We start from the raw sequence: 24,310 nt of genomic DNA on the forward strand, positions 1-24,310 counted from the left end.
GAAATGATCATTTTCCTTAGTCTGTAATCTGTTTTTAGCCTTTCCCTTTGGAAATGCACTAATGCATTCAGTCCTGCTCAAATATTTGGAAATTACCAGAACTAGGATGTGGCCATTTATACATGCCAGCTATGAATTTGTATTTCTTGAAATTAAAATACCACATAGTGGGAAGCGGATGTGGTTCAAGTGATTGGGCTTCCGTCTACCATATGAGAAGACCCAGGTTCGATCTCTGGGGCCTCCTGGTAAAGGCCTGCCTATGTGGTGAGCCATGCAGCAAGATGATGATGCAACAAAAAGAGAGACAAAGGGGAGAGTCAAGGCGAGATGCAACTGAAACCAGGAACTGAGGTGGTACAAGAGACAGAGAACTAGTCTCCACATTGGAGGTCCCCAAGATCAAATCCCAGTGAATCCTAGAGAAGAGAAGATGAAAAGAGAAATATACACAGAAGATCACACAGCAAATGAACACAGACAGCAAAAACGGGAGGGGGGAAAGAGAAAAATACCACAATGATTCCCAAATGGAAGATGCCATAAAACCTAGAGTTGGTAGTAGAACTATATGAGCAGTAATGATTTGTAAAGCTAAAATATGGATTAGTTGTTTCTAATAGGCCTAATTAGCACGTAAAAAGATACACAGTGTTTGGGGACAGGAAATGGAGCCATCAGCTTTAGGCATGAATGGGATGACTCATGTTCTACCAACTTAGGTGCATTCATGAGTTCTGCTGCATCACTCAGGCTTTTTCTGAAAGGGTCATGTCTTTGCTAGAATTGGAATGAAAATAAATTCACATGTGCTTCAGTGATCAAGGAATGAAGGGTCTTATGATCCAAGGTAACTTTTCCAATAAAGACCATAATAAGTGGCAAAATAGCAATGTAGATAACTATATTTGGTTGTTCATGCTGGGTTCATGGCTATTAATTGTTTGTATTGTTGGTTTAACTCTTTTTCTTCCTTGAGTATCAAAATACCACCAGAACCACGATGAAAGTAAAAGGAAGATTGACAAAAGCCATAGTATCAGGGGGAAGGTTACTGACATTGTCACAACTGGACTGGGCTCTCTAAAGTCATTTTTGTATTGCTAGGTTTAATTGTTCATCCTTGAAGGTCTAGGCTGTTTGTTCTTGCAATTTATCCAGAGTTGATCTCACTGAGCACATTATTTTTTATTTCAAGAATCAGAGTTCCAGGGAATTAACATGTACTGCTCAAGCTACTAAGGGAAAGCCTTGTAAAATCTAAGTAAAAGCACCCTTTAGACAGTGAGGCTGGTCACCTGGGTTGGGTGGCGGTGGGGGGGGAGGCCCTCCCTTGGTCAGTACTGAAGGGACAGGGACCGATTTTTAAATTCTGAAATCTTTTTTATTTTTTTTTCCTCCGAGCAGAACAGTTGTTGCCCTGGTTGTTCCATTGCATCTTGTTTAATCTTTACATTTTTTCCTTCATTGACCTTTTCTAATTCAGTCTTCACGGAGTTCCTGATCCTTCCCAAATGTTATGGGGTGGTTTTTTCTGTTTTGTTTGGTTTTTTTGGTCTGACAGAAACCACTTTCTGCTTCCTGCAACAAGAACCTAAACCTCTTATCTGGCTCAGACATAAGCTCTCAGAGCTAAGGTGACTTTAACTTTCTTTCCCAGACTCCTTGTCTGTAAAGCACAGATAGTATTATCTTCTCAGTGCAGGAATCCTGGGAACAGTGGGAGAGAGCCCTGATAAATGACTGCTATGTAAATAGAAAATAGTAGTGATAGGCATTATCCTTGGGGCACATTTATTTATATGACCACTTGGTTATCCAGATTGTATGTGGAGCAGATTGATTCACTGCACAGGCCAACTGGTTTCGTCGATATGTTTTTCTGGTAATACTTTATGAACACCTGGTTTCCTTCCTGTTGATAATTCCAAGCCCGCATAATTAAATCTTGCCTGTTCCTTCCCTGCAGTTAGTTCCAAGAACCCACCATTGTCAGTAATCCGCAAATTTGTACACCTGTTGGAACAAAGTGACTTAGATTTCCAAGAGGAGCTGGAAGTAGCACGATTAAGGGAAGAAGTGGTAACTAAAATCAGAGCCAATCAACAGCTGGAGAAGGACCTGAACCTGATGGACATCAAGATTGGGCTCCTGGTGAAGAACAGGATCACGCTACAGGTCAGTGGAGTTTGTGGGACTGTTGGCTCCCAGAAGAGAATAAATGCATATAGATAAATAATTGTGTCTATACACACACACACACAGACACACACAAAACACCTTGGACTGGTTAAGCATTTGGAATTTAGAATAATTTGTCTAAAGTCTTGAGCCCTGCAAAATTTTATATCCCTCTTAAAATGTATTTTGTAAGACTCGTTTAGATTCTGTAATGAGATTTACATATAATCTTCTTATTTATGTACCTCAGTAAGACTAAGGCCTTTATTTTAAGATCAAAGGGAAATAAAAAGAAAGCAATTTATAATAACAATGCATATTTTGATATGAAAATCCTTGGGCCTAACTACATTAGAAGACAAGATAACATTGCCAGAGGCTTGGCCTCTTCACAGAATAACCATTAGCGAGAGTGCTACAGAGGAAACAGATGCAGGTGAGTGATAGACCTGTCAGGGTCTTCCAGATCAGAGAACAACTCTTAGTAAAGTTCAGAGAAGAAAGTGTGCCCAATTCACACAGCATTTGCAGTCCTGGCAAATTCAGTGTATATTAAAAGTATGAGGGGAAAGTGTGTTGCCATTCGGAGCAGCTCCCTCTCAACCGCCCATCGTCCTCTGCCTCTCACTACCCCACTTATCGCGCCCGCCCACTCAACTCTGCAAGCAGCAGAGGAGACAGTGGGCGCGTGGGGAGGGCCAGCAGGGACGGGACAGGAGAGGTGCGCCGCGCTCGTCTCTGCTGCTCTCGTAGCCGCTCAGTGCGTCTCGCGCGCCGCGCCGAGGTTAGTCACTTGGTCTTGGATGCCCCCTCAGGCGCTCCAACCTCACTGGGCAGAGGCTCTTGGGAGAGGGGCCAGGCGGCGGGGGTATTACACACGCCACACAGCAACCACACAGCAAAGAGACTCCGGAGACTGCTTAATGGGAGGGAGCAAGCCTGTTTATTGTAAGGGGGAGGCTATTTTATACTCTTTTTTTTGAAGGATCGTGTAAAAGGTTGATTGGATGATACTGAGTGAGGTGAGACGCACGTCAGAGCTCTAGTGCTAGTTACCGTGCCCATATTGGGTCTATGCTCGCTCAGTTTCAGTTGCCTTTTTCCTGGAAAGGGGCTGAGTTATTGCCCCAGGCGCTCTTTTGTTACTTTCGCGCTGTTTGCCTCAGGCGCCACTTTGATAGCTCTCGGCGCCATCTTCGTTAGGGACTTTCCAGTGGGGGAATTCCCACTGGAAGTGGATGTGGCTTAAGTGATTGGACTCCTTTCTAGCGTATGGAAGATCCAGGGTTCAGTTCCTAGGGCCTCTTGGTGAAGGTGAGCTGGCCCGTGCGGAGAGCTGGCCCACACAGAGTGCTGACCTGAGTGGCGAGGGGGCGGGAGTGGAGAGCTGGTGCAGCAAGATGACGCAACAAAAAGACACACAGAGGAGAGACAATAAGAGCTGCGGCAGACCAGGGAGCTGAGGTGGCACAAGAGATTGAGCACCTCTCTCCTACTCTGGAAGGTCCCAGGATCAGTTCCTGCTGCTGCCTAAAAGAGAAGACAAGCAGACATAGAACACACAGCAAATGGACACAGAGAGCAGACAATGGGGGGTGGGGAGTGGGGATGGATAAATAAGTAAATAAGTCATTTTTTTAAAAAGGTATGAGGGAAATGTATTGTTCTTACATGTAAAACAATTACATTCCAGGCTCAATAATCACAGATTTTCAACCTATATGCATGTCCAGCAGGATATTTACAAGTCTTCCCATACAAGTATGGGACAGTTATATGTGCAGGTCTGTCCTACAAATTCCTGGAGTGTAAGGCATCTGACATCCCCAGTCCCAACCACTAGAAGCCAGAAGTGCCTTCCAATCATAAAGATGTTTAAAAACATCCCTCCAAGTTTCCACAATGCCCCTCCATAGTGGTATTGCCCCCCAATAATGGCTTCTAGATAAATAAGCCATAGTTTCATTCTTTGTGTAACATGCCAAAGTCAGAGCTCTATAAAGCAGTATAAAACATGTCATTTTCATCTGAGAACAGGAAACTTCTAGTGTGAGACCTCTCTTTCCATGTCCCTATCCCCTTCTAGTACGCCACTTCAGTTTTCAGTAACCCGGTAGGCCAAGGGGGAAAGCTGACCTTCCCATAACACTGAGGTGGTTACAGTCAGTCAAAGGTGGAGAAGCAACTGCCAGTGACAGCATATGGTTCTGGAAAACTGAGATGAATAGTCCCAGGAGGCTACCAGTTAAGTGGGCCTGTGAATGTCCCATGTGTCCTCTGCACCTCACAGAAACACCAAAAATTAGTTGAAGAGAAAATAAGGAAAACAGCAATTTATAAAGTGGAAAATGGCCCTGTTTCCTAAATAATTCCTTAAGGAACAAAACTATAGTTATGTCTGTATTTAACTCAATTTTCCTTATTTTATCTGAAAATACTTTTTTTAAAATTCTCATATTTTTATTACTTTGACACACATGAGGACTTTTAAAGTAAAATATCCAGAAGGACCTTCCGAGAATGCTTTTATAAACTTTTAAACTGCTGTTTTACTTATTCTTATAAAATTGTAAGCAGGAAATGCCTGGCCTTTTAAAATAAACCCTTATTTGTAAAACTGTAAAGGGTTTAAGTAATATGCCATTTATGGAAATAGTCATTGCAGAATTCCAGCTCTTTATGAATGGTTGAGATGTTAAAATTGGTTGTCACTTGATAGCATTATGAAACAGTTTTCAACTTACATCTCCAAACACCAAATATTTATCACTTATTAGTAGCTAAATTAATGATTGCTAAAGATGTTCTCTTTGTTTTCATCAGCATTTTCAGCTGGAAGATAATAGTGCAGTTGAAGATTAATGGATAAGGATGTTCATGGAATCTTTGTCTATAAAGTGAAAAAGTGGGAAACTATCTAAGCTCCAAAATAATAGAGGGCAATAGAATTAGTTGAATAGTTTAACATCTCTGTTACATAGCCTCTAAAAATATTTTTGAAGAATATTTAAGGATGGGGGAAGGTTTGCAAAATAATAAGAAAATAGTACCTAAAACAGTATGGTTTCATTTATCATAAAAACTGCGCTTAAGCTGGAAGAAAAAATTATATATTAAGTGATTTTTCTTTGGGTCATAGAATTAAACTTTTATCTGGTTTTTTTTTTTAAATGAGTATCTGTTTAGTGAGATAAAAAGGTTTTAAAGGGAAGTGGCATAGTTCTTACAGAGCAATTCTAGTTCTCTCTAGTAGCCAAGTGTCTTCTAATTGTTTTTAAATTGGCAATTTTCCTAAAAAACCTCGGAAAGTCGGGGTGTATGAAATGGCTAACACTGGTATTAGGTTGGAAAAAAAATGGCTTGGTAAAAGAAAGACAAAGCAACTGTAAAGTGGAGGTTTCTTACAGGCATAGGGAAGAAAAGAGATGTAACCTATACTCAGACTAGTTTAAAAAAAAACCTAAATGGAAATTAAAAGTAATCTTTATGTTCAGTACTGAAAGTTCATTTATGAGTGTGGTCTATCATGTAAGAGCCCAGATCTGTGAGCCAGGGTTTGAGGTTTCCTTTACTACTTAATTATACTCTTCCACTGCTTCCACTAGCATGTGGCATTGAGCATGTTATTTAACCTCTCTGAACTTTGTTTTCCTCACTGGAAAATATGCTAAGTGTTTTATATGTATTGTTTTTAATCTTCACAGCAACTCTAAAATTACTTTTACTAAACCCGCTTTAGAGATTAAGAAACTGAGGCTTAGCAATGTTAACCTGCGCACAGTCACAAAGTTGTTTATGCTCTGCAGACACCCATATTTTTAGGACTCCAGAGCCCAAGCCCTTTGTACTAGTCCACACCTTCTACAAAAGCTTTTATGTTATGTCATACTGCCTGCACGCAAATACTTTTATTGTGGGAAGAGGAAAGACAGTGGCAACCAGGGCAGCATCGAGAAGTGGGAATATCTTGAGCCTCCTCATGTTGCTCTTTCCAACCAGTATACCTCAAATGTTTAATATTTATTGAGCACAAGTAGGGCAAACGAAGTTTCTGTTAATAAAAAGTACGTGCCTCGTTTGTAACCCCTATGCAGGTCAGTTCCTTGTGCCCTTCTCTGAGTTTCCCAAAGCAAACCTCCTTTCACAGGAGAGTGGTCATGAGCAAGGCAGGACCTCCCGAGGAAGACGGACGAGGGTGGAGGGTGCAGGCTCCACACCTGGACGCCCAGACGGACTCTGCTTTGTCCGCACAGCCGCTGGCTACCTCTCCTCTCTTCCCCGCCCCCAAGGGCTTGGCGTATGGTTCTGTGGGCTTCCCACTCTAGAGTGTTCTCCCTGTCCTTCCCTCGTCAACTTCTCTATTTCTTATGCAGAGAAATTGAGTTCTGCCCCAGTGCTCACCTGTCACCACACCCTCTCTTCTGTATATGTCAGAATCTGTTATCCTAAAGATGAAATCTGGAGCAAGATGAAAAATTTCAGTTTCCATGTCTACCCTCCACTGGAAATAGTCAGGAGAGGGGAATTAAAGTAGCAAGTTTGTTTTTTTCCCGTCCTTTATTTGAACTCCAAGTAATCGATGCCTTCCATGTTTTTGAGGGAGCCAATATTTACATGTCACTAGTTATTCGCAGAGGGTAAACCTGAGTTAAATGTAACTGTACGCCGGACTTAATGCCAGTGATGTCTTAGGACTTAAAAGTCGGGGAATGAGGCGGTTGCATGCCTAGACTTCCCCTAAACCTCAATATGGTTTCTACACCTCCCTTCTTCATCTTCAATATATTTTATCTGTATATGGAACAAAGGGAAAATTGTGTTTTTAAAAGAATTTGTGGAAATGCACATGAAATCCCTCCTTTCCTTCCCCATACAATTAAAAGCACATAAGTAAGTAGTATGTATCCGGGTTGTCCCTCGCTAAGCTGAGAATGAGAAAGAAGAAGATCGTAGACCTGGAAAGCAGTGGATATAACAACAGCATGGGACCAGCTTACCCCAGAGCTGAAAGCCTTTTTATCTCTCTATGGACCGACCTCAGCTCAGGGTGACTGGGACTGCCAGGAGGTAGGGCTGCCCACAAGCAGAATTAGGCTTGTCCTGTAGACAAGAGCTACAATGGTTCTGATCCCCAAGGGCAATTGGAAAATGGGGGTGAGCGTGTTTACAGTTGTCAGAATGACTACAGGCAGCTCTTGGCATTTGGTGGGAAGGGGCCAGGGAAGCTAGAGGGTCCTGCAACATGTGCGCAGTAAAGCACTGACTGCCCAAAACGCCCATAGCGCCCCTCTAAGGGACCACATTCCTGGTGCTGGCAGCAAGGGGTCCTCATGGGAGGCTAGGTAAGTAGCTGGAAGAAGTTTCGGGAAAAGGAACTTCCTTGCCACATACTCTGTAGGATGGTAACCTTTTGTTAAGTGACAGGACAGGCATTCTAGAGCAGTGAGTTTCGAATGGGGGTCATGTCCCAGTTAGTGGGTCCTGAAGTCAATTTAGCGGGTCACTTTAAGCAATTTTTAAAAATGGGATAGACTGAAATAAAATGGAATAGAAAATATCAGCATGTCCCCCAGTAGTATCATTTCATATATGAGTGTGTGTATACATGTCTGTGTTTACCTACAAGAGAGAGAAAAATATTTCATGCTGTGGGTCTCTGTAAAAAATGCTTGATAGCCCCTGTTCTACAGAGCTATTCTTATTCATGACCCTTGATTTTCTGAAGGAGACACAATAGCCTGAAGTGTGACCACTTGACAGTGTTTTCAGCCATATGTTCTAAAATTTCTTGTAAACGGTTAAAGGTACATGATAAGAAAGATAAAAACTCATTTTACATATTTAGAATTTAGAATGAGGATTCCTTTCCCTTCCATCACTAATTAGTTTCTACAGCACATCATTTTTTACAAGAGCTTTTTTAAAGATATTTATAACTGAAATACCAGAAAATTTATCCTTTAAAAGTTTACAGTTTAGTGGTTCTTAGTACTTTCACAAAGTTGTACAGTAGTCACCTCTAGCTAAATGCAGAACATTTTCATTATCCCAAAAAGAAACCTGAATGAAAAATGTTTTGGAGTTAGATGGTGGTGATGGTTTTATAATCTTTTGACTATAGTAAAAACCATGGAACTGTACACTTTAAAAGAAGTATGTGTGGGAGCAGAGGTAGTGGAAATGGTTGAACACCTGCTTTCCATGTATGACGTCCCAGATTTGATCTCCAGTACCTACTAAAAACAAAAACAAATGAAAAAAACAATTCTCATTGGGGAGCAGATGTAGCTCAGTGCTTGAGCACCTGCTTCCCATGTATTAGGTCCTGGGTTCAACCCCCAGTACTTCCTAAAAATATTTATGTGAGGGAAGTGGATGTGACTGAAGTGATAGAACTTCCACCTACCATATGGGAGGACCCAGGTTTGATCCCTGGAGCCTCCTGGTGAAAAAGAAGAGAAAGCGTACCTGTGCAGTGAGCCAGTGCCTGCATGGCAAGCCGAGTGCCCACACAAGTGCCCATATGGTGAGCCAGTGTCCATGTGGTGAGCCAAGTACCTGTGCAGCAAGCCAAGTGCCTGCACAATGAGCCAGTGCCCGCGCAAGTGAGTCACGCAGCAAGATGATGATGCAACAAAAGAGAGACAAAGGGAAAAGTCAAGGTGAAGCACAGCAGAGACCAGAAACTGAGGTGGCGCAATTGACAGGGAACCTCTCTCCATATCAGAGGTCCCCAGGATGGAATCCCGATGAATCCTAGAGGAGAAAGATGAGAAGACAAAAAAAGAGAGATACAGAAGATCACACAGCAAATTGACACAGGCAGCAAAAAAGCAGGGAGGGGGAGGGGGGAATTAATAAACTAACTTTAAAAAAAATATGTGTAGACATACATAAAGTAGACATATCTAATTTATGTCCCTATGAATTTGCTTATTCCAAACACGTCATATAAATGCAGTCATACAGCATGTGGCATCTTATGACTGGTTACTTTCATTTGACATAATGTATTCAAGGTTCATCCATGTTGTAGCATGTATCAATACTTCATTCCTTTTATATCTGCATAATCCATTGTATGGATATATCTCATTTTGTTTATCTGTTCTTCAATTGATGTCCATTTGAGTTATTTCCACATTTTTGGCTATGAACATTCATGTACAAGTTTTGTGTGGACTTACGTTTTCATTTCCTGGGCTATACACATAGGAATGGAATTGTTTGGTCCATTGTACATGGTGTATATAAAGTTAACTCTGACTTTTCAATGAACTGCCAAAATGATTTCCAAAGTAGCTGCACTGTTTTATATCCCCACTGGCATGGTATGATGATTCCACTTTCTCCATATCCTCACCATCAGCTTGTTACTTTTGCACTTTTTATTACAGCCATTCTAATAGGTGTGATGTGGTATCTCATTGTGGTTTTGATTTACTTTCCCCTAACCAATAATATTGAGCATTTCTTCATGTGTTTATTAGCCATTTATATGTCCTTTTTATTGTCAGCGGCACGGGAATCTGTGTTTCTTTTTGTTGCGTCATTTTGTTGTGTCAGTTCTCCATGTGTGTGGCACCATTCCTGGGCAGGCTGCACTTTCTTTCGCACTGGGCAGCTCTCCTATATGTGTCTTTTTTGGAAAAATATCTCTCCTTTGCTTGTTTTTCAATTGGTTTGTCTTTTTATTGTTGAATTGTAGGAATTCTTTATGCATTCTGTCCTTTATCAGATATATGATTTACAAATATTTTCTCCCATTCCGTGGTTTGTCTCTTCACTTTCTTGATGATGTCCTTTACACAGTCTATGAGCAGTTTTAATTTTTTAAAGTCCAATTTATTTTTTCTTCAGTCTCTTGTGCCTTTGGTGTCATATGTATAAAACCAATGCCTAATTCAAGATCACAAAGATTTATGCCTATGTTTTGTCTCAAAAGTTGTATAGTTTTGGATTTTGCATTTTGTTTTATTAATCCATTTTGACTTAATTTTTGTATATGTTGTAAAGAGGGATCCAACTTTTTTTTATATCCAGGTGTCGTATTCTTTTCCTGTTGAATTGTCTTGACGTCTACATTACATGAGAGCAAATGAGCACAGCTTTGGAGAACAAATATTACAAAAGCCACATTCACCTCCAAACTAGATTTCCTTGATACATTTAACATTCTTTACACCTTTCTTTCTTCACAAGGGAAATGTGGAAAATTAGTCTTTCCAAGATGTGTGTTTCAGGGTGTCTGTGAAGGAAGAAGGTGAAAATTGTCAGAGCAAAAGCTGTAATTACATAAAAAAATTTTTTTATAGGATGTAATTTCACATAGTAAGAAGCTGAATAAGAAAAAAGGAGAAGAAATGCAATTATTGAATAACACCGAAAAACAGGGAATCAAAAGTTTAAGTAAGGAGAGAAGAAAAACACTAGAAACATACCAGCAGCTGTTTTACCTCTTACAGGTAAGAACAATATCTTTCACTATGAGTTTTGGAAAAATACTATATTCCATAATTGTGGTTTAAAATTGATTTCTTTCCCATGCTTCAGCTATAATAGCGCACTTGTTTTGAGCACATAATAAATACCAAGTTCTATTCTAGGTGTTTTACATACATGATCACATTTGACACAGCCCTGGGAACCTATGAGGGAATAGTCACTGGTGGTGTTCCTGTCCGGTGATGAGAAAACCGTGACAAAGCCAGAGAATGTCAAGGCAGGGATTTGGGGACCAAGGCAGTTTGACTTGAGAGCCCCTGCTCTTCACAAGGACACTGTACTCCAGTTATCTGCAGAAACAGTATAAACCTAATAGTAAGACAAGTAGATCCTCCACCAGAGATCATCCACCAAAAAATTAACCACATGTGAAAAACAGGTCTTTACCAGAACCAGCCCACCCTCCTTCCTTTGGGGGGGCCAGCCTGAGGGTTTTTTCATTATTTTCATGGCATTATGATAATTTAAATGACTAGTCATGTTCCACTCCTTCTAGGGTGTCAGTGAGCTTTCATAAGTTTAATTAGTTACAGTTGGACTTTGATGGACTAGTTATTGTTTTGTTTGACCCTTGATTCTCCCCATTGGCCCTAACCCCATATACAGTTAGTCCCAAAGAAAAGTGAGTAAGCCATACAATATATATAAACAAGCCTTCCCTTCAGCAGGAAAATTTTTCCAAAAGAGGAGGATCAGCAGTTCTTCCTCAAGGCCTGGAGATGCCTGAATCTTTGCTTCAGGACAGCTCAGGCGTTAAGCATTAGGTACAGTGAATGACTCACCCAAAGCAGAAAACAAAGGCGTGGCTAACCCCTTTGAGGGGAGAGATGTCAGTTTTAGTAGAGTGGAGAAATGAATGCTCCACTTAAAATAAGATTGGAGAGCATTTTCTTCAAAACGGGGTAGGTTCCACATACGGCCACCATGTGGCAGCATAGAAGGAAAAATAATATGCAGAATTGTCCCGGGAATCCATTGCTTAACACTAGCAACCCTTAACTGGGAAGGCTTTTCTCTGAGTCAGATTAGTGGTCAACCACCAATTAGAAGCTTAGGCTTAAGCATGTTACATTTTTAATATCCATGACCTAAGTTTATATAGCTTCTTTAGAATTTAGTTTTCTACTCTCAGATTTTGACAAGAGTTTGTGTCACAAGAAAGTATAATCATTGGCCTGCAACTTGCAGTTCTTACCCTATTACGTAAGTGAAGCCTCTTTAATGGAAAAGAAAAAAAGCACAGGAGCATCTTTAGAATAAATCCACCAAGTTTTAGACCTCAAACCAAAACGGATGATCCCATGGCATGACCTTTCAGTCGTCCCCAGTGAAATATCTCTTGATGTCATGTATTTTTCTCCACCTTCTTTCTTCTTTCCTTTGGAGACTTTAGTGCAAGATCAATGAGGACACTATTATAAAAGGAAATAGCCTGGATTTCTTTGGCCCCTGGAACTATACCTTGGCAAGAATTTTTAGCCAAAGCAGCACATCAGCTGGTATAGTTATTGCTTGGGGTCCGTCTCTTCAGGATTAGCCTAAATTTAAAGTTTTTGGATCACCTGAGAAAGAGACAGAGGAATGACTGGTGGGCTCCTTGGCTTTATTGTAAAAGTCCTTTCTCATAATTCCCAAAAACTTAGAGTGGGAAAAGGGTCGTTAAAGTTATTAAGAAAAAGTTGTCCTGAGCTGCTTATTCATAACATTTTAGCCTATTTTTATGAGCTTGAAAGTAAATCTAAGTAGTAAAGTGAACCATAATTTGCATTTTCTTAAAAACTTTAAGGCCAAACTGCTTGAGCACATTGGATGAATACTAACCTTTTCTCATCAGAAGAAGATGAACTTTGTCTGCATGAATATCTTCCCCTATTATTTTTCCTCTCTATCGTCCACTTGGGGAACGGAGCTACTGGAGAGAAGCCACAGAAAGCCTGATGCTATGTCATGTAGAATCCACCCTCAGCTGAGTCCTCAGGCTCTATGTCAATTAAAAAAAAAAAAAAGTCTTTCAAATTGCCTTTTTCTCTTTCATCAGTTTCTTCTGGCATTTCCCTCATGGACAACACTGATCTTCACCTCTCTCTGCAGCCTCCCTGCTTCCCTCCTTCTCCTTCAAGCAAATCCTGGCCATCTCACTGTCTTTACATGTAAACATAGCTTTTCTTTTCCTTTCTACTCTCAGAAGATGAAATTTTTCCTTTTATTCATCCTTAAGTCCTTCTAGGCCAGTCTATTTAACTGGGTCCTGGTCCATTCTTGCCAGTCTCTTCTGATATGACATTCTATTACTGACCTTTTCTGTGTCTCTAAAATATTAATATGTGACTCAGAAGGACTAAGAGTGAAAAGTAAATATAATTTCATTATTTATTGTATTACCTTAAATCACATTATGAGGTATATAGCACTTAAATCCCATCATAACTTTATAATATGGCTTCCTCTAATTTAGTACCTATAATATTAGCTGACCCTGTTTTAAGTTTTATGGGCCAAGTACCCTTCTATATGCTTTATATATATTAAATATTGATGAATAGGAAGTTAGGTACTGCTTTCTGTTTTAACAATAGATTAACCTGTAGTTTTGTATGTGTTTCTTTTTTCTTCTCCCTCCCTCTTCACTTCCTTTTAGACCAATCCTTTATACCTGGCTAAGCTGATTTTCCAGATGCCACAGAACAAGTCAACTAAATTTATGGATACTGTTATCTTCACACTATACAATTATGCTTCTAATGAACGAGAAGAATATCTACTCCTCAAGCTTTTTAAAACTGCTCTGGAGGAAGAAATAAAGTAGGTATATAAATATATGTATATAAATACCAATGAATAAATCCTTTTATTAGTGTTGGCTACCTATGATTTACTAAAATAATTTTTAAATTCTTTCTCGTAAGTTATCCGTACATATTAAAATCACCAAATTTTTGAGAAATATCTGTATCATATACATAGATATATTTAGGTACAGCTTTCTCCCACCAGTGTTACCTCTTTTTTTTTTACTGAAAAATTAACTTTATTTTGCATGTATGCAAGTTACAAATCAAAAGCTTATTGAGCTTTCTGCCACTGTGAGGTCAGGAAGTCCCTTCTGGTTTGCCAACGCTGAACCTCACCCCCACCCCTCAACCCCGTACAAGTCACTCAATAAAATTACTTGGGGGGGGAAATGCTATTGAAATCAGTAAGAAAATCTAACAATTCAATTTTTTAAAAAGTAAAAAGTAGTGTAGGTATGGGGGTACTGATCTCTGCTAAATAGTCTTCCTTTCTTACTGGACCTTGTTACTTTGGCCAGTTTATCTTGTGATTGAGTTACTGATTTAAAATGTGTAAGTAGCTATGATGACTGACAAAAGCAAAATACACGTGAAACCTCAACTTCCTTTGTCAGCTAGGCAGACCTCAACTGCCTTCCTGACTTGTTGACACATGAAAAATAGGATTCGTGAAGAGTAAAGCTGTCCCTGGCTCCGTACTAACTGAGTGATATGAACAGTGCAACAGAGGATTAGGGGGACGGAAAGAATGCTTTAACGGGCTTGATAAAGATTGTGTGGAAGAAGACCGTGAGTCCTCAGGATAGATAACTTTTTATAAGAAGAGATGGAGAAGGGAAATAAAGCAGAATGGTGGTGATCACAGAGTGGGCAGAGGTGTAAGATATGTTTAAGAAAGTAGATTAGTCTGGCTATGATGTGGCCTGATTGAGTGACTACCAGGAGTTGAAGCTGAAGAGTTGGTTGGAGGCAGATCACCCTAAGTGCAACCATAAGCAAGCACTTAGGTTGATCTGGTTCTAGCCTGTATCTCCAGCTTCATCTCCTGGTAGGCACTAAATTAAGTGTAGGCTTAAGTGCTGGGGCTCTATTTTATTTCCAGCTGTGAAAAAGTTTTGAGCAGAGTTTGACCTGATCGCGTGGGTTTCTAGAAGATTGATCTGCTGGTAGTGTATGAGCAAGATGAATTGAAGCTAGGTAGTTCTAAAGGCAAGAAGATGCTTAAATTACTACTGAATAAGCTTGACACTGTTTTCTTATTGAACAAATCATTTTGAGCATCCACTCTATACAAGATTCCGTGAGGGGGATGAACTGTTCAAGCATTTGATAGGGATTAACTTAAGATCCCTTACATTCTTGTGAGGGAGGTGTTTTCATTTTCTCCTTATACAGATGAGCAACTAAAATAGAAAAAGGTGAAGTGATTTGCTCAAGGTTGCAATGAAGAAGTGGCAGAGCTGGGATTCAACCCCAAGCAGTTTGACTTGAGAGCTTGTACTCTTAGAAACTATTATATGCTTCTCATACCACTATAAAATACACTCACCCGGCTCTAAATATTACATATGGGGGGGTGGGGGGGTGGGGTTGAATGGGACCTCACATATATATTTTTAATGTAATATTATTACAAAGTCAATAAAAAAATAAATAAATAAATATTACATATGTTATATTTAATTATAAAACACTATATAATACCAATGTCTGCAATGCATGGTTCTGGCTCTGCTTTTTCTGTAATTGTGCTCCCATCCCCCACTTATGCAAATTTATTGTCATCTATTTAAAATGTATAGATTAGGTCCTTTGGGAACCTAAGTGCACAGACTTCTCAAAATTAGTTGAGTCATAGAAGGACGAAAGCTGGCTTCTGGATGGAGGTAGCATTTCAGCTGGGCCTTGGTAGCACTTCATACAGGGATTAGGCAAGCGAAGGCATGAGGCAGATAAAGAAAAAGCAAGTCGTTCATTTTAACAAGTGCAAATGATGCATCCACAAGCGTAATGGGAGCTTCATTTGGAAAGGTTGGCTGATGGAGAGCTTTGGAATGCCACACTAGGGCTTTTCTGTATAAATATCTATATTAATAAACTCCACATGAATCCAGTGGGTAATCCTTTAGGAAAGTGACTCTTACAGCAGTTAAGAAGTGAACTGAGGGAGTGAAGGAGACTAGTCCAGGCAGGGTTTCATGAACGTTCTGTTAGCTGATTTAGGTTAGGATATGACAAAAATAGGTAGGAGGGTGAGGGGACCAGAGAAGAGGAGAGATAGGCTGGCGAGGAAGGAGCTGGAAGACTGAACTGGACACCAGAACATCTGCCTTGGAGTTTTGTCTCTGCCTCTTACCAGTGAAGGTCTCTGAGACAAGGCACTTAAGCTTTCTGAGCCTCCATTTCATCTTTCAATGGAATTAATTATATATTATCACAAGACTGGTAAAGATTAAAGAAAAGAAACTGAATAACAATAAGAATGAGGTCTTAGACCTCTGGGACTCAACAGACGCCACCAAAATTTGCAGAACTATATAAGAAGCCCTGAACTTGGTGGCAGTGGTGGTAATGAAAGAGGGAAGAGGAAAGTGAGGGTATGGAAGGAAAGATCAAGAGCGCTTTGCAACTTCCTAGAAATAAAATTCAAAGTAAGAACAAAGTCAAAGATAACTCCGAAGATTTGGGTGTGGAAGAATAGGAGTTTCTGTTCAGAGAAATGGGGGAGTCAGAAGCACAAAATTAGAGTCTGGATTTCTAGCACACAGAGTTTAAAGGATAGGTATAAAACACATGGCTGAAAATATCTAGCAGTAAGTTGGAAATGTAAGCCTGACACTCAAGAAAGAGAGGTGGAGTAGAGGTAGTCATCAGAGGATAGATTTCAAAGAGATGGTAGTTGAAGCTTTCACTTAGTGAGGTCTGAGGGAGAGCATGTAAAAAGAAAAGAATAAGTAGGAAGAGCCAGCAAAGGAAACAGATAAAGGCCAAATGTGGCAACATCAGACTGGAAAGAGGGAGGAGGTGAAGAGGGAGGTGAGGTGGGCAAGAGGGAGGGTCAGAAGTTGCCCACAGGGGAAAGGGAGGAGAGTGAAGGTCACAGGAGTTGGCCTCTCAGCCACGTGGTGCAGCTGGAAGCCACATTACAACGAATTAAGGTGGAATTTGAAGACGCAGAAGCCATGGAGGTAGTTCATTCAGTCAAGAAAGCTGTTTTTTAAAATATAATAACTATAGGTGGCACAGTACTTGTGTGCATTGCCGTCCAGTATCCGTGGGCTTGGTCCATTATCAGCTCATACCAGCCTTCCAGACTGAAATTCAGGCTAATTTTCAGATGCTTCAAATTCTCAGAGAAGAAATCCTTCTTGCAAAAGAGAGCTTCTTTTTAAATCACACCAACTTTGAGCTTCACTGAGAAGAGTATAGCCCCACAAAGACCTTGCCTGGGAGGAAGAATAAACATTGTTGGAAACTCTCTGTGGAGGCTAACGATTTCATTTTGTCTTGGGCTTTTTTTTTTTTTTTTTTTTAGATCTAAAGTGGACCAGGTACAGGACATAGTTACAGGAAACCCTACAGTCATCAAGATGGTCGTCAGCTTCAACAGAGGTGCCCGTGGCCAGAACACCCTGCGCCAGCTCCTAGCGCCAGTGGTGAGAGAGATCATCGATGACAGTTCCCTCATCATCAACACGAGCCCAGTAGAGGTGTACAAGGCTTGGGTGAACCAACTGGAAACACATACTGGAGAGGCCAGGTGACAGAGCTTGGAAGAGGGTGGCTTTTAATGATGTTTTATGACCATTTTTATTTGATTTATATATGCTCTTTAAACTCTGTTAAGAGAAAAAAAAATGAAGTCAGTTTTAAATCCAAGATGTGAATTCAGCATTCCTGGGCACTTGCCCTGAGTCATCTTGATATTAAAATGGTATTTTCAAATTTCGGTACCAACTGATCCCTAGTGCTAAAACTTCTGTAATTCTCTCCCTTATTGATTCTCTGTATTAGTTTCTAAACCTCGACCTAGAGTTGGTATATACGTTTTCCTCACTTTATTATAGTTTTTTTTTACAATTACTGAGCAAGTAACCTTATCCTGTAAACATTGGCAATCCAGGTGGAATTGGCTTGTTCTGGTGGTTGTTTGTAGATGTAAGCAATTCCAACTTTTTGTTTCCTGCAGAAGAATACTTTGTGACATAATTGACGTGCACAGAGAAATTAGCCACATGGGTGGTATATGTCACAGCCCTGGTTGAAATAGCAGAAAGTTGGGAAAAATCAAAATATTTAGCTCTGGGGGATTTGTTAAATAAATGTTTGAATAGTGCATAATAGATGAAGTAACTATTTGGATTGGTGCCATAGTAGTATATTTATTGGCATAGAAAAAAAATGATCACGTTATGTTTTTCAGTTGTAGTTAAGTGCAATAATCCATTTTCTATTAAATAGAATTGTATGTTTACCCACAGTGTATGTAATGTGCATATACATAAATTGCATCACTCCCATAAATGTGTGACGTCCATTTACATATATGCATAAAGGAGAATTTGGGAAGTTGTGCACTAAAGTACACACAGTAGTTATATGCAGTTTTTCCATAATGAAAGCAAGCAAACAAACACGCTAGCTAACTGGGTCTTTATTCCCTAGGTATGCCTGTTATTTTGCCAGAAGAGCACAGGGTTTCCCTCTGCTCCACTAGTGGCAGAGAGCACTGTCTAGGCACAAGGGGCCTCCCCCTCCTTAGCAAACATTTTGTCATTGGAGTCAATGAGCAGAGTCAAGTTCATTATGCAAAGCCTGACTGTAAAACCAACTTGGCATGAATCAGAATGCTTGTACCTAAGCCTTCAATTAATTTGAAAATCTTACTGTGTTTTCAGCAAGCTGCCTTATGATGTAACCACAGAACAAGCTTTAAAATACCCAGAAGTGAAAAATAAACTGGAGGCATCCATCGAGAACCTGAGAAGGGTCACTGACAAAGTCCTGAATTCTATCATTTCTTCCCTTGATCTGCTGCCGTAAGTTGTACATATAGCAACTTTAACATTTTCTGCTGAAAGTTCTTCAAATATTATATAAAATAAGCCCCTGTAATGAAGACAGTTTCCCTCATATTATGCTTACTATTTTAAAAGATTGCCTACATTTGCCATCTTAATTCAGAGCTATTCTCTAAAGAGGGAAAAATACCTCTGTCATAGCTACAAAAACTACTCAGTTGTTATCATTAGTGGAAGTCCTGTGATTTCATTTACCATCTCATTTTATGTTTAATTTTTAGGAAAACTCAGCTTTAGTTGACTGGAACAATTACTGTTTCTTTCCTCACTTAGCCTTTTTCCATTATTTTCTTTTGTCATCTGTTTTATATGTAGTTATGGATTGAGGTATATAGCCAAAGTACTGAAGAATTCGATCCATGAGAAATTCCCTGATGCAACAGAAGATGAGCTGTTAAAGGTAGATTTTCAAGGGTAATCATACCATAGCTTCTCTTGGGGGTATAAGCCAAAATTAGTAACATACCATTTTGTAAAATTTTTCCCCATTTTTGACTAATTAATAATAAACGGAAGGGCTTTTAATTCTAACATCTATCAAGAAGACTACTGACTATGCTGAGGTTAATTTAAAGATCTTAGGCATTATTGATAGTCTTTGAATTTGAGCATTTTGGGGACAAAAATATTTTTCAAAATTTTGTTGGATATATTAATAATGTGATTATATTCACCACATTTACTAACGTCTTGCTAGGATTCAAGTGAGAACATTGATCTGCTTTTTTTGAAGTGTAAATGAATAAATACTTAAAAAAAAAACAAGCTAAAACTATTGAGTTTTCTCTCTTGAAAATGGCCATTTTCTTCATCATTCCAGATTGTTGGAAACCTCTTGTACTACCGGTACATGAACCCCGCCATCGTTGCTCCCGACGGCTTTGATATCATTGACATGACAGCCGGAGGCCAGATAAATTCTGATCAAAGAAGGAACTTGGGGTCAGTGGCGAAGGTCCTTCAGCACGCGGCATCCAACAAGCTGTTTGAAGGAGAAAATGAGCATCTCTCGTCCATGAACAATTATTTATCAGAGACCTATCAAGAATTCAGGTGAGAGGTACCATTGCTTGTGAAGAAACTGACAAAATGGTAGGCAAGCATTAAGAAGCATGTGTGATCTGTGCCCAGAGGTGGGATTTTTGGGGGGTGGGGTGGGGAATGATGTGTTTATTCCACCAGTTGCGCTGTAGGGAAAGAGGAGGGAAGGGAAAAAACAGGCAAGGTCACTACGCCTGGCATTCCCCACTCCACCCCCAACCCCGGCACCATGTTATAGAGAGCCATTTCCAAATGAATGATTTCTGCTGTTGATGTAATAGAGTACTTTTATTCTTGCATGATACAGACTTATGGTACTTAAAATAACGTTTTTTAAAAATAGCTGATTTCTGCTACGTTCAGTAGGATGATTAATTTTTTAAAAAAACATGTTTCCCAGTTAGGAAGAATTTGCTTTATCTGCATCACACAATAGCAGGAAACTGATTATTTGATTTCGAAAGTTTGGGAAAATCCCATGTTTGTTGACGACCATGTGTGACTGTTCTGTCCTCTTCCCTAACATTTAATTATCCATGTACGATTTAAGTCTATGGTCTGTATACGTTTTTCTGTACTATACCACTAATCATTCCACATGGACACAGAAGGAGAGTTGGTAGTGAGATTCACTCACCCTGATGCTCTCTGAGGAAGCACATTCATCTTGGCATTTGCTTTATCCTCTTGTCTACCATTCAGTCTACAGGTCGTAGAAGTATGACATAAATTTAGTCTCTTTCAGTCCTCACTTGGAAAATAGTTTTCCACTCCTCAGTTTTCCTTTCGGTTTTCCAGGGGATTAGTGACCTGTCCACCAACAAGGGCAGTTCATGATCGTTCATGTCTGTTTAGGATTTGTACCTCTTGTAAGAAAATTCTCCCAAATCCTTTCGCTGAAAGAAGTTTTGATTTTTCAAGCTGCTAATTTTAGTTCTCTCACTGATTAAAAAGATAATATCCATTTTCCACATTTCTTACAAACTCTAGCTGCTGCTTTCTTACTTCCTGTGTCCTGGGATTACTCTTATCAACCATCTGTTCCTCATTTCAAAAGAAACAAAGCCAAAGACCCTGGCCCTCAGCACCTCTTCAGTTCATCTCTTTCCTCTTCCACTCTTACTCATCCATTGTGTTCCTCAGCAACCCATGAAGTATCACAGCCCAAAAACTGCAGGCAAACCAGCTGTCACAGGAAGACTGTCCTCCCACACAACCCCAGCACATCTGCCTGCCTTGTGACCTCCCTGGCCTTGGGCTGGGAAGGCAGAGGTCATTTCAAAGAAGCCTTGGGCGCCCTTAGTTAATGTACCAAGAATGATCTCAGGCATTTGAGCTATTTTTGTCTTTATAGACTAGAACATGCAGGCTGCATGTGCAAGGGTTGTTTGGGCAGAAACATCTGGGTCATTCCCTAAACAGTGATCACAGCACAGCTGGTTTCTCTTTTTCTTTTTTTTTTAGACATTTATTTTTATTATTTTATTTATTTCTCCCCCACCTCCCCACCCCTTGTCAGCTCTCTGTGTCCATTCGCTGTGTGTTCTGTGTCTGCTTGCATTCTTGTCAGGCGGCACCAGGAATCTGTGTCTCTCTTTATTGCATCGTCTTGCTGCATCTCTCTCCGGGTGTGTGGTGCCAGTCCTGGGTGGGCTGTGTTTTTCGCACAGCGTGGCTCTCCTTGCAGGACACACTTCTTGCACAGGGGGCACCCCTACATGAGGGGTACCCCTGCATGGCACAGCATGCCTTGTGTGCGGCAGCACCGCACATGGGCCGGCTCACCACACGGGCCAGGAGGCCCTGGGTATCGAACTCTGGACCTCCTATATGTTAGGCAGATACTCTATCAGTTGAGCCATGTCCACTTCCCTACAGCTGGTTTCTCTTGATCTAAATTTGTTACAGAATTAACTTATAAGACATTTAGGGTCTGAGTACTAGAGGAATGGGACATTTTATGTATTTATTTAGCCATAATGGACTTTCCATCAGCTGGCAACTATTGTTTGAATCAGCTAAGAATAGTCTCAATTCCCATTTTTGTCAGATTGGTAGCAGGAACTCCAAGTGTTGATAGTTTTGTAGGCTCAGGAGCTTGTGCCATTTAAAGTAACAAATGTGATGAATTGCTTTCTGGACCATATTGTCTGCGATGGCTTAATTCACAGATCAAGAATCATCAGTCTTGGCATTTTAATTTAAATTTCTGCCCATATGATCTGGTCTGCCCATATCTGACCACACCGTGTCAGGAACAGGGCCCAAGGCCCTTCCGTTACGTTCTCCCTAATCCTATTTGAAGAGTGACTGGCTCCAACCTTACACAGTCAGGAGCCAATCCAGAAGATGCTGTAACAAGAAAACAGAGCACTAAGCCATCATAGAAGTTTTCCTAACTATTTTTATGAAGCCGTATAACTCACAAATTTGACTCTATTACAACTTTTTTTTTTCTTTTTCAGGAAATATTTCAAAGAAGCATGTAATGTCCCTGAGCCAGAAGAGAAATTCAATATGGACAAATACACAGACGTGGTGACAGTCAGCAAACCAGTCATTTATATTTCAATTGAAGAAATCATCAGCACACATTCAGTAAGTGGGGACACAGCAGGGTCTTAGTAATAAATCCAGGGTTCAGGCATCTGTTATTTTGAAAATGCTTTGTCTCTCCAGGGCTTACTTTCAGCCTGTGCTAGTATTCATATTTTCAATCCTAAACAAAAAAGCAAATTATTCCTTCTCTGACTCTTGTACACTAATAAAACCCTTCCTTCCCCCCCCCCAAAAAAAAATTACTTTTTACATATGTTTTTACAAGGTCAGATTACAAATGTGCCGATTAAGCCCTGAGCAGGGAAAGACCTTGGTGGTTTCCCACTCAACATGGAGGTCACACTGCCTGGACCCACAGCCTTTCTTTTCCTCTATGAGGAGTCCTCTCGGCTTTTTCCAATAACATTCCAAAAAATGAAAATGTGCTCTATTTTGATATTGGAACATAAGGAGAGAGGGAATAATCATGCTGCTCAAAGTTAAAGAAAAAAAAAAACCCTACCCAACCATAACCTACAAAGAATCACTTCCGTTGTTCTGAAAACCCTTATTTCTTCTAAGCTTGCAATTTCACAGTCTGTGCTGTGTCTTAATGTCTTTCATCCAGTTCATATGCTGACCTCACTCCATCAGTCATTAACATGTCTTAAGTGCCTGCAGTAGGTAGGGCACTAGGATGGTTCAGCATAGGGAACCTTAGATGGCTTTTCAATAATTTAAAATCTAGGCTCTTAAAAGATAACTTGTTCAAAAATTGTTTTAGGACCTTGCTACATAAAGCTTTGAGGAGATGTTAGAAATATACCCCAGGGAGCTGATGTGGCTCAGTGGTTGAGCACTGGCTTCCTAAATACAAGGTCCTGGGTTCAATCCCCAGCCCCAGCACCTAAAACACACACACTCACACACAAAACCAGACCTCCTGAAGCAGAAGCAGAATCTACATTCTAACAGGGACCCCAGATGACTTGAATGCACATTAAAATTTTAGAAGCTCTGCTTGAGGATACATCTAGATTTGTATTATGCACAGAACTAGAAGGAAGGCATTCCTAGTATATTACATCCCCCATGCACCCCACACACACCCACACACATCACCCAGATTTACTAACAAGGTGCAAAATCATCTGATTAAAGTTTCTAGTCTTTATTAAGCTTTTCTAGAAAACTGAGCTTGAATGTGGTTTGGAATACTTGATTTCCCTCTTTCTGGGTTGGAAAAGGCAACTTTCCTTGACATTTACAATAAGCTGTTAATGTATAATTTTGAATGATCAGCTGAACAGGTGAGCCAGCTGATTACAGTGCCTATAGATATACCCCAGAACACAAGGAAACGTGTATAGTAATGCACCATTTGCACATTCCCCCCCCCAGTGGATAAATATTCATATTTGAGCAATCCATTTGTCTATTTTTATGATGATCCATTTCACAAAAACTCCCATATGTTGGCTGCACATTTCTGAAGGCAAAATCCACACACAGAAAAAAGTGATAGGGAGTACTTCCACAATGAGAGATTCTTTCCCAAGGACAGCAGAGAGAAAATGTTATTGTATTCATTTAAACTGTTACTCCTTAAGGAGAAACAGTCTGTTTCTTTTGTTAACAAGAATTGAAAACAGAATCCCATCCTGGGAAACAGAGCTTGTGACTAATTTGGTCCCTTTGTGTGTTAGGTTAGAAGCAGATGTAATGAGGGGAAATGTAATTGCAAGGAGTGATTGTCCTGTTTGCTGTCTGCCTCAAATGAAGAGGCATCTACACGCAGACTGAGGCACAGCAGCAGTGTGACTTGCCAAGCCTACCAGGGATTGAACTTAGCTCAGGATCTTGAACATGGAAAGCCAGTCCTCAACAACTGAGCGACATCCACTCCCCAATGGCCCTTTTTCTCTTAGGAACACGTAGAACCTCAAAATAATAGCTCAATTTCAAGAGATATTTCCAGGATAGAAGCTGGACTCCACTGTCCATTTGCAGAGACAGCACCTGTCCTACCTCTTTAAAAAATAAAAACATGTATTTATCCACCCTGCTTATTTTTTTCTTTTCTTTATTTTTTCCCGAAATTCAGTCATTCATACCACATGCTCAGATTTTGACGTTTTTATATCACCTCTATTATTTAATTTCTTTGAATCA

General features: G+C 40.1%; 1 protein-coding gene across 3 annotated transcripts in view; it reads left to right on the top strand.

Annotated features, from left to right (window-relative positions):
- The window catches only part of IQGAP2 (IQ motif containing GTPase activating protein 2), a 301,443-nt gene that overhangs the window by 248,372 nt on the left and 28,761 nt on the right, over positions 1-24,310 (top strand). For all 3 annotated transcript variants that reach the window (XM_058275088.2, XM_058275083.2, XM_058275085.2), the window contains 8 exons: positions 1,970-2,178; positions 10,497-10,646; positions 13,325-13,488; positions 17,014-17,238; positions 18,377-18,517; positions 18,875-18,959; positions 19,380-19,612; positions 22,066-22,198. In XM_058275088.2, the coding sequence (XP_058131071.1) occupies positions 1,970-2,178; positions 10,497-10,646; positions 13,325-13,488; positions 17,014-17,238; positions 18,377-18,517; positions 18,875-18,959; positions 19,380-19,612; positions 22,066-22,198 (1,340 nt within the window). The remainder of the gene's footprint in view (positions 1-1,969; positions 2,179-10,496; positions 10,647-13,324; positions 13,489-17,013; positions 17,239-18,376; positions 18,518-18,874; positions 18,960-19,379; positions 19,613-22,065; positions 22,199-24,310) is intronic.

Source organism: Dasypus novemcinctus, chromosome 2 (genome assembly GCF_030445035.2).
Source record: "Dasypus novemcinctus isolate mDasNov1 chromosome 2, mDasNov1.1.hap2, whole genome shotgun sequence".
In the NCBI taxonomy this organism is placed as follows: Eukaryota; Metazoa; Chordata; class Mammalia; order Cingulata; family Dasypodidae; genus Dasypus; species Dasypus novemcinctus.